The sequence below is a fragment of the Caretta caretta genome, chromosome 13 (assembly GCF_965140235.1).
Source record: "Caretta caretta isolate rCarCar2 chromosome 13, rCarCar1.hap1, whole genome shotgun sequence".
NCBI lineage: Eukaryota > Metazoa > Chordata > Testudines > Cheloniidae > Caretta > Caretta caretta.
Window position 1 is genome coordinate 38,562,257 of NC_134218.1, and position 13,048 is coordinate 38,575,304.

The window sequence follows — 13,048 nt, forward strand, 5'->3', positions numbered from 1 at the left end:
GGGGCTGCGGCTGGAGTCAGGTTAATTCGGCCGCCTCCGGCCCCGACTCGCGCAACCCGACCCGGAAGTGACGTGGGGAGACTGGCCCGACGGCGGTCGGTGCGAGCGGCGCGGGCCAGGAAGAGCCGCCAGCGGCCCGGGCCGGGGCCAGCCATGGCCGGAAGTGACGTGGGAGAAAACGGGTGGGCGGCGGTGGGAGCAAGAGGGTCCGGGGACGGGGACACGAGGGGCGGGGCCGGCGCTGGAAGCGGGGCAGGGGGCGGGGCAAGAGAGGGGGCGAGGCACTGGGGCGGGGAGGGGCTAGAGAGAAGCGGGGTAGAGTAGGGCGTGTCCAGAGGCTGGAGGTGGGGCGGGGCTAGAGGAGGGGCGGGGCAATAGGGATGGAGATGGGGCGAGGGAGGAGCTAGAGAGGGGGCAGGGCGGGGCTAGGGGCCTGGAGGTGGGGAGGGGGTGGGGCTAGAGAGAGGCGGGGTAGAGAAGGGGCGGGGCAATAGAGATGGAGGTGGGGAGGGGGTGGGGCTAGAGAGGGGGCGGGGCAGTGGGGCTGGAGGTGGGGCGGGGGAGGGGCTAGAGAGAGGCGGGGTAGAGAAGGGGCGGGGCAATGGAGATGGAGGGGGCGGGGCGAGAAAGGGGGCAGGGCAGTGGGGCTGGAGCTGGGGCAGGGGAGGGGCTAGAGAGAGACGCTGCAGAGGAGGGGCGGGGCAATAGGGATGGAGGTGGGGCGGGGAGGGGCCTGGAGGTGCGGGGCAGGAGACACTCTGACCCCCCCCTTTCCTGTCTCTCCCCCCAGGTGGGTGGCGGGGGGCAGCGCGCCGGCCCCCCCCCGCCAGGACCCCTGCGCCCCCCTGCGGCTGGCCGCGGCGGCCGCCTGGCAAGTGGTGCGGGCGCGGCAGGTGCGCGACTTTCCGCGGGTGCTGGGGCTGCTGGAGGCCGTGGGGCAGGCGGCCCCCGACATCGTCTGCTTCCGCCACTACGCCCGGCTGCGCCTGGGCCTGCAGGCTGCGGTAAGGGGGGGCCGCTGTCCCCGCCCCCCCCGCCTCCCCCCCAGCTCCGGCCGCTAGCCCAGTGTGCTCTGCTCCCCCGCAGGTGATCATGGGGATGCTGCAGGAGGAGCAGCCGGACGGGAAGATCTACCAGGCCGTGGACACCTACTTCCCCGAGGGCGAGCACCAGCGCCACCCACTGGCCGTGAGTGCCGCCCTGCAGCGGGGGACGGCTCCCGGGGCACCACGGGGCACTAGGGGGCGCCGCGCAGCAGGGAGCGAGGCCCGGGGATCAGCAGGGGGCGCTCTTCCCTGCCCGTCAGACCTGGCCCCAGCGGGCGCTGTGCTGCGGGGAGCGGGGCCCGGGGATCAGCAGGGGGCGCTCTTCCCTGCCCGTCAGACCTGGCCCCAGCATGGCGCTAGGGGGCGCTGTGCTGCGGGGAGGGGGGGGCTCAGTGGGGCGCTCTCCCCCCACACTCAGTGCTGGTGCTAGGGGGCGCTGTGCTGCGGGGAGGGGGGGGCTCAGTGGGGCGCTCTCCCCCCACACTCAGTGCTGGCGCTAGGGGGCGCTGTGCTGCGGGGAGGGGGGCCTCAGTGGGGCGCTGTCCCCCCACACTCAGTGCTGGCGCTAGGGGGCGCTGTGCTGCGGGGGGGCGGCTCAGTGGGGCGCTCTCTCCCCACACTCAGTGCTGGCGCTAGGGGGCGCTGTGCTGCAGGCAGGGAGCGCTCTCCCCTGGCAATTAGAGCTGGCCCTGTGTGGCAGTAGGGGGCGCTGTGGGTGGGGTGGCTGGTTCCCGTGCCGTGTTGCTGCTGGGCACCACGCTGCACCCTACAGGTGGCTGCATTTCAGCAGCTGCTTGGACCCAGGGCCTCACATCTGCTGCCCCCCGCCCAGACCCCCCGGGACCTACGCCTGGTGGGAGAAGCCCAGGAGACCTTCCGGGAGCTGGTGCTGGGGCTGCTGAGCGACCGGCAGCGTCGGGAGACCTACGTGGAGGTGAGCTGGGATGGGGCGTGGCCTGCAGGGGCTCTGGAGGATAAAGGGGGTGAGGAATTGGGGTGCTGCAAGGTGGGTGTGTTGGGGGCGCTGGTGGGCTGTGCTGGGGAGCGCAGAGGGTTGGAGACATGGGGGGCTATTCTGGAGTGCAGGAGGTTGGGGGGCACAGGGAGTTGAGGGGCTGCACCAGGGGTGTAGCAGCTTGGGGGGGCTGTGCCAGAGGATGTGGGCGCAGGGAGCTGGGGGGCTACGTCAGGGGGTTGGGGGCACACAGCTGGGGGGCTGTGCTAGGGAGCACATGGGGTTAGGGAGCACACAGGGGACTGTGCCAGGGGGGCACAGGAGGTTGGGAGCACAAGGAGCTGTGTGAGGGGGTTGGAGGGCTCAGAGAGTTGGGGGTCTATGCCAGGGGGCACACAGGATTGGGGGGGCCCAAAGGGGCCGGGGCTGTGCTGCATGCCACATGGGGGGCACAGAGAGCTGGGGGGCTGTGCCCAGGGCACATGGTGTTGGGGGGTCCGCACGCTGACATCTGTGCTCTCGCGGCAGGAACAGCTGGAGGCCGAATACGGGGAGCCCTTCCTGGGGGGGCTGGAGGGGCTGCTCTACGAGTATCTGGTGCGCCTGGAGAGCTCCCTGTCCCCGCCCCAGCTCCAGCAGGTATGAGGAGGGAATGGGGGGGAGCGGGAAGGAAGCGGGGGTCAGTTCTGGATCCCACACTCTAATCCCCCCTCCCCTCAGCTGCAGGAGGTTGCCTGGAGCGAGTGCCCCCTGGCTGGGTCCCCCCAGCGCCCCCCACAGCTCGGCGTCCTGGCCCAGTACCTCACCGACATGGGCCACCACCAGCCCACGGGTAGGCGGGGCTTTGGAGGGGGCACGCGGGTGGATGGGAGTGCCTGGGGGTGGGGCAGGTGGCTGGGTGGGAGTGTTTAGGGGGCGGGGCGCGTGGGTGGGAGCACTTAGGGGTGTGGCATGTGGCTGGGTGGGAGCGCCTGGGGGTGGGGCAGGACTCATGGGGCAAGACATGGGGGGGCAGAACTCATCCCAGGCTCCACCCACTTCCCTTCTCCCCCCCCAGGCGTGGTGACCAGCACGCCCTCCCTGCCCCAGCCGGGGGCGGAGCAGCCACTGCCCAGGACGCCGGGGTCCCACCAGAGGCAGAGCCAAGAGGGGGCGGCGCCCACGCAGGAAGAGTGAGTCTGTCTCCTCCCCGCTCCCTGTCCCCTCTCACCTTCCGCCCTGCTCACCCCCACCCCTCTCTCCCCCCAGGCTGCCCCCCGACCTTGGCCTGCACTGCCAGCCGCCCGGAGAGCAGGACCTGGGTAGGTATCAGCCGCTCGGAAAGGGGGGAACCCAGGCGGCCGGGTGGGGTCCCCCAACGCAGGGACCAGGACAGGGAGGAACCCCGGGTTGTCATTCCCTGGCCTTTTCCCCCCGCCCCCACAGGAGCAGGGGCCAGTGGTGAACCCAGGAGTCCGTGTGTATGTCCCCACCCCCATGCCAGGAGGAACCAGGAGCCTGGGTGTGTCGTGGTGAACCCTGGGGGGGGTGCACATGTGTCCCCATTCCCACGCACCCCTGCAAGACTGAGGATGGGTTGAACCCAGGCGTCCGGGGCCCCATGTGTAACCCCCTGCTCCCTCCAGACACAAGCAGGGACATCGTGTGGGAGTCGGAAGAGGAGGAGAGCTGCTGCCCCCGCAGGAAGGTGAGCGGGGGGGTGGGGGGGCACGAGACACTGCCAGGGCTCAGGCTAGTGCAGAGCGGCTTGGGGGTCTGGGGGCTCAAGGGGGGCAGTTGGAGCTTGGGGGTGGTCAGGGGGCTTTCAGGGGGCTTCAGTGGTCACTAAGGGGGGTTCAGGGGTCATGTGGGGTGCCTGGCTCTCAGGGGGCCAGGCTCTCACACTGGGGTTCAGGGGTCACTCGGGGGGGCCAGGGTCTCAGGGGGCTTCAATGGTCACTCAGGGGGGTTCAGGGGTCATGTGGGGTGTCTGGCTTTCAGGGGGCTTCTGGAGTCACTCAGGGGGCCAGGCTCTCACACTGGGGTTCAGGGGTAACTTGAGGGCGCAGGCTCTCAGGCTGAGGTTCAGGGGTTAGGCGGGGGGCCTGGCTCTCAGGCTGGGGTTCAGGGGTTCCTTGGGGGGCCTGCTCAGACTCCATCACTCACACATGCCCCCGTCACCCCCAGGCCAGCTACCAGCGCACGCGGCACAACACCCTGATCCCCACTTTCTCCGACCACCTGGACCCCCAGCAGGTGAGTGACCCTCCGTGTGCCCTGGGGACAAGGGGCGCTCCTGCGCCCCCCCTCACCCACTCTCCCTCTCTCTCTCTGCAGGTGCCCTGGCTGCTGCGCTCCCGGGACCCTGCCCCCTCTAGGGGGGGCAGCTCCCCCACCCCACGGCACAGATGCGTCAGCCTCCGGAGGGTGCCCCACAAAGCCTCTTATTGGTGACACCAAATAAATATGGCACATGATTCAGCCCGGTCCCCCGCCTCGGTCTCCTTCATTTGGGGGGTGCCCCATAGCCCACCTCTGGCGGAGCAGGGGGAGATGACCTTTGGGGGGATGGGTCCCCGGGAGGAGACGGGGAGGGAATTAGGGGTCCCTTCTGCCCCCCTTAACGTCGGGCTGCTCCGGGGAATAGAATGATCGGGGAAAATTCGAAGAGCCCTGGGCTCTGTCCCCTCCATCCTGGGGGGGCAGGGCTGAGCACTGCTGCTCCCATGCTTTCAGGAGGGAAATATTGGGGTGCCCAGGGCAGGGGCTTCCTCGTGGCTGGGCCTCAGCCCCTCAAAGAGGGGGATTAATAGGCAAAACTCCTCAGGGTGGGGCCTGACCCTCGAAGTTGGGGTTCATTATGGGGCCCTGATCCCCTGGAGCTGGGGTGTGCTGGGGGCCCCTAATCCCCTGCCCCGAATAGGGGGGGCCCCTGAGGGGTGACGCGGATGAAGGTGGTTCGGCGGCTCAGCTCCTTCAGCTTCGCGGCGCCCACGTAGGTGCAGGTGGAGCGGAGCCCACCCAGCATGTCCCGCAGCGTGTGCCCCACGGCGCCCCGGAACGGCACCTCCACCGCCCGGCCCTCCGACGCCCTGCGGGGGAGAGTGTGAGAGCCCCACGGCGCCCCTCAGGAGGAGAGCATGAGAGCCGCCCGGCCTCCCCCACCCCGCCCTCCGACGCCCTGCGGGGGAGAGTGTGAGAGCCCCACGGCGCCCCTCAGGAGGAGAGCATGAGAGCCGCCCGGCCTCCCCCACCCCGCCCTCCGACGCCCTGCGGGGGAGAGTGTGAGAGCCCCACGGCGCCCCTCAGGAGGAGAGCATGAGAGCCCCCAGGCGCCACCCAGGAGGAGAGCATGAGAGCCCCCAGGCGCCCCCCAGCACCCCGGAACGGCACCTCCACCGCCCAGCCCTCCGACGCCCTGCGGGGGAGAGTGAGAGCCCCACAGCGCCCCTTAGGAGGAGAGCATGAGGGCCCCCAGGCGCCCCCCGGGAGAGAGCCCAGCCTGCCCCACAGCGCCCTCCAACGTCCTGCGGGGGAGAGAAAGAGAGCCCTACGGCACCCCTCAGGAGGAGAGCCCATCCCCAAAGCACTTCCCGGGAAGAGCCCAGCCTGTCCCACCTCCACCTCCTGCCACTCCTGCCAGGGGGATAGTACCCCCTGGGGCGATCCCTGCCCTCCCCACACAGGCCCTGCCCCACTCTCACAGCGCCCCCTGCAGAGCGAGCCTGGTCCATACCTGTACTCTGCCACTCCCCCAGCATATTTCTTCATGGCCACGTCGGAGCTCATCCCATAGAAGAGTTTGTATTTCTTGCCCCCCCTCTCGATCAGCTCCCCCCCTGACTCCGTGTGTCCTGCCAGCATCCCCCCTAGCATGACAAAGTCTGCGCCGGCACCTGCAACCACAAGAGGGGGCTAGTGAGGAAACAGGACCCCCAGCTCGCTCAACCCAAGGTGGGAGGTGGGCTGCACTTACCAAACGCCTTAGCCACATCCCCCGGGCAACTGCAGCCCCCATCCTAGGGGAGAGAGACAGAGAGAGCAATCAGGAGGGGAAACTGAGGCACTCCCCTGCTCAGGCCAGCCATGGAACACAGGAGACCTGGCTCCCAGCCTCCCTGCTCTAACCACTGGACCCCACTCCCCTCCCAGAGCCGGATAGAACCCAGGAGTCCTGGCTCCCAGTCCCCTGCTCTAACCACTGGTCCCCGCCTCCCCTCACCGGATAGAACCCAGGAGCCCTGGCTCCCAGTCCCCTGCTCTAACCACTGGCCCCCCTCCCCTCCCCTCCCCTCCCCTCCCCTCGCTGGATAGAACCCAGCCATCTGGTGCTGCTCACCGAGATGATGTGCCCGTTGAGGCCATGGGCTGCATCGGCACATTCCAGAACAGCGCTCAGCTGGGGGTACCCCACCCCTGTCTTCTTCCGAGTGGTACAGACCGAACCTTGACACAGCAGGGATGGGCATCAGTGCCCACCAGTGGGCGAGAGCACCCCATAATGGGCGATCCCCCATCCTGCTGAGATGGTCCGGTTCCCTCCATCCCCTGGAGTGTGTGTATCCCCCTCACCCTGCTGAGATAGTCCAACCCCCTGCAGGGGGTATATCCCCCCATACCCCCCATCATGCTGAGATGGTCCAGCCCTCCCACCCCCCTGGGTGTGTATCCCCCCATCACGCTGAGATAGCCCAGCCCCCCCCCGGGGGGGGGTGTGTATCCCCCGCATCATGCTGAGATGGTCCAGCCCCCCAGGTTTTAGCCCCGCCCCGGTCCAGTCACCTGGTCCAATGCCCACTTTGATGATGTCGGCGCCAGAGAGGATCAGCTCCTCCACCATCTCCCCTGTCACTACGTTCCCGGCCTGCAGGGAGAGCAGGGAGCCCTCAAGTCCCCACATGCCCTGGGGTGGGGGGCAGTGGAACGTACCATCATGGTGGGGAGGGCTGTACATACCAGGGGTGGGGTTCATACCATGATGTGACTGACAGGGGAGTATGTACCATAGTGGTGGTGGTGGTCGGGGGGGCGGGGGCAATGGTGTGATTGACAAGGGGTACATACCATGACGGTGGTACCAGCTGGGGGCAGTATGTACTACCATGTTGTGACTGGAAGGGATGGGGCGGTACGTACCACAATGATGCAATTGGTGGGGGAGAGGGCAGTACGTACAATGATGGTGGTAAGCAGGCTGGGCTGGTACGTACTATCACTGTATGACTGATGGGGGTGGGGCGGTACATACCATGATTGTATGGGTGGCAGGGGAGAAGGTGGTACATACCATGATAGTGGTACTGGCAAGGGTGGGGCAGTACGTACCATGATGGTGGTACTGGCAGGGGTGGGGCAGTACATACCATGATTATATGACTGGTGGGGGTGGGGTGGTACGTTCCATGATTGTATGACTGACGGGTGGGAGAGACACGTACCAGGATGGTGGTACTGGTGGGGGTGGGGCAGTACCAACCATGATTGTGTGACTGACGGGGGTGAGGCGGTGCGTACCATGATGGTGTGGTCGGGGAAGCGTTTGCGCACGTCCCGCAGGAACTGGACAAAGTGCTCCGAGTAGCCGTTGGCCACGTCTAGGCAGATGTAGCGCACCTGGGGTAGGGCCTCCAGGATCTTCTCCAGCTGCTCCAAGTCTGAGGGGCTGGTGCCTGAACTAGCCGCCACGTGCTGGAGAGAGACACTGATGTGAGGACACTCCGAGACAGAGACCTCCAGGGGTAAGATCTGGGGAGGAGGGAGTTGGGATGGCTTCCTGGGGCAATACGGGGAGAGTGGGGTGATCCGTGGGGGAAGGGGACTCCCTGGCAGTGGGGTACTGGGATTGTTTTCTGGGGAGAGAACATCCCCCCGAGGCAATAAGGAGGGAGTGGGGAGGGGATGGGATGGCTCCCCATAGGGCAGGAGACGGCCCTAGGGCAGTTGGGGGAAACCGGGGGCTAGGATGGCTCCCAGGACAGCATCAGGGTTGATTCCCCTGGAGGTAGTTGGGGGGGTGGGGGTGGGGCCAACACCCCCCCACACCCCATGCACCTGCAGGCAATCGGGCTCCCGGGCAGCAAACTCCTTCCACTCCTCCACCTTGTAGTGCTTGTGGATGGCAGTAAAGAGTGAGAACTGGGGAGAGAGGAGGATATAGGGGTGTGACACTGAGCAGAGGGACACCCTCACCCCGACATCCCATCATAATGGAATAATCCACCAAGAGAAAAGATCCCCCCCACACCCAAATGGAATTGCCAACCAGGAACAGAGATATCCTTCCACCCCATGTAATGGAACAACCCACCAAGAAGATATAATGGAACAGAGAAAAGAAAATTCTTCCCCTTGCTATAATGGAACAGCCCACCAGCAGGTGAGAATATTCCCCCCCTACTATAATGGAACAGCCCAAAATCATAGTCATGAACTCCCCTTCGTATAGTGGAAGATTCCAGGGGACACCCTGATTGTTGATTGGCTGTGCACTTAATCAGGTGGTTTACAGTGCTGCTTCAGCCTTGAGGGGGGGATCCCTAATGCTGATTGGCTGGGAAGTCAATCACATGGCTTATAATGCTGCTACAGTCCTGCAGGGAGGAGAGGGGACCCCTGATGCTGAATGGCTGCGGCAGTTAATCACATGGTGTATGACTTGCCCCAGGGTTGGTTGGGGGGGGAGATCCCCAGTGCTGATTGGCTGGGAAGAAGAACACATGGGGGTGTGTGGATCCTCTTTGCTGATTAGCTGGGGAATCAGTGATGCTGCTGCTACAGGAGATGGCTGGGGGATCCCTGGGTCAGGTACCTGGCAAAGGGCTTTGGCCATCTCGAAGGTGCCCACAGTGTCCATATTGGCGGCGATGATGGGGATCCCACTATACTTCTGGTGCGAATTGCGGAAGGTGAACGATCGGAGGAGATCCACCTATGCCAGAGAGGGAGAGAGGCACTAGCAGGGCACCCAGAGGAAGAACCCTAAAGGTGTACCATATCTGCCCCCAGCCACTCAGGGATAGGCTGTGGGTCTCCCCCCAGGAAGGCCTGGGGACTCCTAGCAGAGCGAGAGCCGGGCTGGGGCACTCACCTCGCTCCGGGATTTCAGGGTGCTGCGCTTGGGTCTCAGCAAGACGTCCTTGAAGCCCAGTTTGATGTTGTTATCGATGTGCGGCATGGTCGGGGAGGCAGAGTCTGTGGCTCAGGACAGGCTGGGGAGACTCCTCCACAATCCCAGAGGCCCCAGGGGACCCCACTCCAGCCCTGGCACCCTACCCTAAGTGCCTTACTGGGGCGTGAGGCTCAGCAACCAGGCGTCCATCATGAATCCAGTGCAGCGCTCTGAAGCAGAAAGGCAGAAGGGTGACTGGCTAATGATAAGACAACAAACCCCCAGATCTGATGGCCTCACCTGAGGCGACTCCCCGTGGGTCTCGTGCGTGGTGGGTTCTGGCTCAATGCGCTGGAGGGCAAGTTGCCAGAGATCCCAGAGTGAGGTCAAGTCTAACAGTCCCAATTCTGGGTCCTTATCCCCACCACAACCTCTGACCCCGGCATGACTTCCGACACCACTGCTAACGACAGTTCTGCCTCAACAGCCGACCCCCACTGGATCTCTGGCCCCCCGGTGACCCCCATCTAGTTCACGACTTCTGTCCCCTTCATAATCTCAGCTCCCACGGAAACCCCTGACCAGGGTGTAACCTCCATGTTGTGGCCTTCCACCTGTGACCTCTGACCCCTTTGGAACGCTGATTCAGATACCGCCATGACCTCTGACCCCATCACAGCCTCCTTCCTGCAGTGCAAACTGTGTCTCCCTGGTAACCGCTGACCCCCTCACCAGTGTCTCAACCTGGCCCAGCCCATCTCGCCATTGGGGGCTGAGCCTGGGCGCTGACCCCAACACCACCCCCGCCAGGCCACCCCTTAAAGGGCCGGCATGACCAACGCCAACCCTGTGTCAACACCCCTGCCCGCCACCCCACTCTGCGGCAGGCCTGGAACCCAGACCGGCAACGCGGAGTTAATTTTGTGGGGGGCCCATAGGTGGGCCGGTGCGGGCCCCACTTCCGGTGCGCCCCTCCCCCTCCACTTCCGGTGGTGGCTACCAGCGCCCCGGAACGATCGACCGCTCCGCAGCCAACGGTTCCTCCAGCGCCCCGCCCCTTGCCCAGGCCGCTGCCGCGCGCGGTGCCTTACGGGAGGGGCGTGGGCGGCCGGCGGGACTACATCTCCCGTGAGGCTGGGCAGCCATTTTGTGTGCGCGGGCGCCTCATGGGAAATGCAGTCCGGCCCCTTGCCGTTCTGAAAGACTAGTGGGTGTGAGCAGACTACAACTCCCATCATGCACCGCGAAGGCTGGGGGGTGTTTTATTTATCATGCTCCTTTGCACCTCCCGCGCTCTTAGTCCTGCCGAGCCGCTTTGCCCCATGGGAAATGTAGTCCAGTCCCTGGTCGTGCTCAAGGGGTAACAGCTGTGCGAGGACTACAATTCCCATCATGCACTGGGCTCAGGGATCGCCCCTAGTCCCGCCCCCAGCCTCTGCGTTGCCCCATGGGAGCTGTAGTCTCTTGCCTTGTTCTGAACTGGGGGCGGGGCTGAGGGGACCACAGCTCCCGTCGTGCCCCGCGGGGTTGGGCTGGAAAGGTGGAGGAAGTGACGTCAGGGAGAGGGCCGCGCGCGCGGAGTCTGCTGGGTAAAAGCCTCCGAACGGCGGGGGTTCGGTTCTGGTTCCGGGTCAGAGGTGAGGAGTTGCCGGGCCACGATGCTGATCAAAGTGAAGGTGAGCGGGGGACCCTGGCGCGGGGGCTGCTGGGAAACGGGGGCGGCGGGTGAGCAAGAGTTGCTGCCCCAGAGCATCCTGGGATAGGTGCTGCCCACTCCCTGCCCTGGTGCATGCTGGGAGAACAGGCTGACAGCAGCGTGTGACCCCCCAGTGCCTTGGGGGCCAGGGGTGCCTCTGCCCTGGTGCATGATGGGTGAAGGGGGGGTCTCAGGGGATTGCATGGGGGGGCAGAGCAAGTGAGCAAGAGTTGGTGCCCCAGTGCATGATGGGAAAGCCGGGCCCCAAGGGCATTGTGGGAGAAGCTTGCAGTACGTCTCTCTGCTCTGGCGCACCATGGGATAGAGGGGCAGGGAGCGTGGGCACAGCCCGGCTCCTGTGCATGGGGGAATCCCAGGGGAGCTGCTGCTAACCGAGGCTTCCCCTGCTGCTTCCAGACGCTGACCGGGAAGGAGATCGAGATCGACATTGAGCCCACAGACAAGGTACCTGTCCTGAGGAGGTGGGGCTGGGGGAGACCCTGCCCTTCTGGAGACCCTTCCCCCATCCCATTCTCCTGGGATCCAGCATTCAGACCCGCCCCCTCCATCCCTTCCCCACTCTCCTGGGATCCGGACCTTGGTCCTGTCCTCTCTGTCCCAGAAGCCCCTGGGGCAGGGAGTTATTCGGGGTTGGGGGGGAGTTCTCCAGGCTTTCACCTCTCTCTCATACCCCAGGTGGAGCGGATAAAGGAGCGTGTGGAGGAGAAGGAGGGGATCCCACCCCAGCAGCAGCGTCTCATCTATAGCGGCAAGCAGATGTGAGTGGGGGGGAGGGGCGCGATGGTCGATGCAGCCCAGGGCCGTTCTGGGATATCTGAAGTGTAGCAACCTCTGGTGCTTTGTGGGATAGGTTCTGCTCCCACTGCCAGCAGAACGTTCCCTAGCGCATTATGGGATAGAATCCAGGCGATCTGGCTCCTAGCCCCCTGTGCTCTAACCACTAGACCCCACTCCCCTCCCAGAGCTTGGAACAGAACCCAGGCATCCTGGCTCCCAGCCTCCCCCAGCAGCAGCAGCTTTGCTGGTGCTTAAACTGGGTGGCCGATGACAACCTGCCCACCTCCCCTGCCAACTCCTCCAGGCTCTGCCCCTCCCTGGCAGGTGCTGCCCATCTCTCAGACCCCCCCCAGTGGGATCTCCCGGCAGAGAGAGACGGAGGCCACAGCAGGAGGTTGGCCCCACTGAGGATGCACCCTCTGTGCAGAGCCGGTTCTAGGGGCACGGACCAGCTTTTCCTAGCCATCAAGCTGTTGGCATGGCCAGCTCCTGGCACGCCGGCAGAGGGTCTCCCCCATTTGGATACCCCAGGGACACTTTGCCAGATATCCCCATGGGCGCTGGGCCGGCTGCCGCCTCTGCTGGGCGATGGGCACCATTGCTTTGCATGGCATGGACGAATATGTCCACGCTCAGGCAGGTAAAATCCCCGTTCCTGCTGCCGGGGCCAGCTCAGTGGCCTGCTGCTCCCGGGACATGTTGGCAGCACCTGTGAGGAACGGTGTGTTCAGGGCCTGCACCATGCCACGGCTCTCGGGTTGCCAGGGGTTACAGGGCACCTGACTAGAGGCTGTTGGGCTGAATGTTCACACTACGGGGAGGGGGGTGCCCTTTGCCAGCTGGCATTAAGGGCTGTTAGGGCCACCGCCTTTAACCCACTAGCCCCCACTCCCCTGAGGTAGAACCCAGGAGTCCTGGCTCCCAGCCCCCGCCCCCTCTAACCACTAGACCCCACTCCCCTCCCACAGCCAGGGATGGAACCCCAGAGTCCTGGCCCCACCCCCATGGCTGGCAGCTGTGTGGTGGCTATGCCCGGCTCATGCCCCCTCTGTCTGTGTGTCCCTCCATCTGCCCTGCAGGAACGACGAGAAGACTGCAGCCGACTACAAGATCCAGGGTGGCTCCGTCCTCCACCTGGTCTTGGCTCTGCGGGGGGGGCAGCTACGGTGATGGGACCCCCCTACTGGAGCGACAGAGCCCCCCACAAGCACCCCCTGCTCTGCTAGCACTGTCCGGATGGCTGCTTCCCCCTCCCCCATGGACTCTCAGTGTGGGTGGCCGTCCGTGGGGGGCTGGGGTGGCGTGGTTGTAGCAGTGGCCAGCGCTCGGGGGTCCCCGTTGGTGTCTTGTTCCTTGTGTTTGGATCGCTGAGTGTTAATAAAGGTGTCTCAGTGCAGCAGGGTGTGGAGATGCAGCTGCTTCTGGGGTGGAGAGGTGGGGCTGGTTAGAGGGGGGGCCACTTGCCT

General features: G+C 65.3%; 3 protein-coding genes across 10 annotated transcripts; 2 read left to right on the plus strand and 1 right to left on the minus strand.

Moving 5' to 3' along the window:
• The first annotated feature begins 39 nt into the window (after window positions 1–39).
• On the plus strand, window positions 40–4,469 carry TINF2 (TERF1 interacting nuclear factor 2). Of its 4 annotated transcripts, none has more exons than XM_075118940.1 (11): window positions 41–182; window positions 791–1,004; window positions 1,087–1,188; window positions 1,879–1,980; window positions 2,530–2,640; window positions 2,722–2,833; window positions 3,059–3,173; window positions 3,250–3,302; window positions 3,627–3,688; window positions 4,168–4,236; window positions 4,318–4,469. In XM_075118940.1, the coding sequence occupies exons 1-11, from the start codon at window positions 154–156 to the stop codon at window positions 4,432–4,434; spliced, it is 1,086 nt and encodes a 361-aa protein (XP_074975041.1). In that variant the 5' UTR covers window positions 41–153; the 3' UTR covers window positions 4,435–4,469. The 4 variants fall into 4 exon arrangements, with proteins under 4 accessions (XP_074975043.1, XP_074975041.1, XP_074975044.1 ...); XM_075118943.1 differs by having other exon boundaries at window positions 791–893; XM_075118941.1 differs by lacking the exon at window positions 4,168–4,236.
• GMPR2 (guanosine monophosphate reductase 2) lies at window positions 4,404–10,195 on the minus strand. Of its 5 annotated transcripts, none has more exons than XM_048819773.2 (10): window positions 10,180–10,195; window positions 9,068–9,318; window positions 8,789–8,908; window positions 8,032–8,115; window positions 7,495–7,668; window positions 6,763–6,844; window positions 6,320–6,426; window positions 5,957–5,999; window positions 5,717–5,876; window positions 4,404–5,072 (listed from the first exon to the last, which is right to left on the minus strand). In XM_048819773.2, exons 2-10 carry the CDS (start codon window positions 9,152–9,154, stop codon window positions 4,883–4,885), a joined length of 1,047 nt encoding a protein of 348 aa, XP_048675730.2. In that variant the 5' UTR covers window positions 9,155–9,318; window positions 10,180–10,195; the 3' UTR covers window positions 4,404–4,882. The 5 variants fall into 5 exon arrangements, with proteins under 5 accessions (XP_048675730.2, XP_048675728.2, XP_074975045.1 ...); XM_048819771.2 differs by having other exon boundaries at window positions 10,089–10,188; XM_075118944.1 differs by lacking the exon at window positions 10,180–10,195 and adding an exon at window positions 10,093–10,164.
• A 416-nt stretch (window positions 10,196–10,611) lies between these two features.
• NEDD8 (NEDD8 ubiquitin like modifier) lies at window positions 10,612–12,978 on the plus strand. Its single transcript, XM_048819781.2, has 4 exons — window positions 10,612–10,764; window positions 11,202–11,249; window positions 11,481–11,563; window positions 12,662–12,978. Exons 1-4 carry the CDS (start codon window positions 10,747–10,749, stop codon window positions 12,750–12,752), a joined length of 240 nt encoding a protein of 79 aa, XP_048675738.1. The 5' UTR covers window positions 10,612–10,746; the 3' UTR covers window positions 12,753–12,978.
• Window positions 12,979–13,048: the final 70 nt, after the last annotated feature.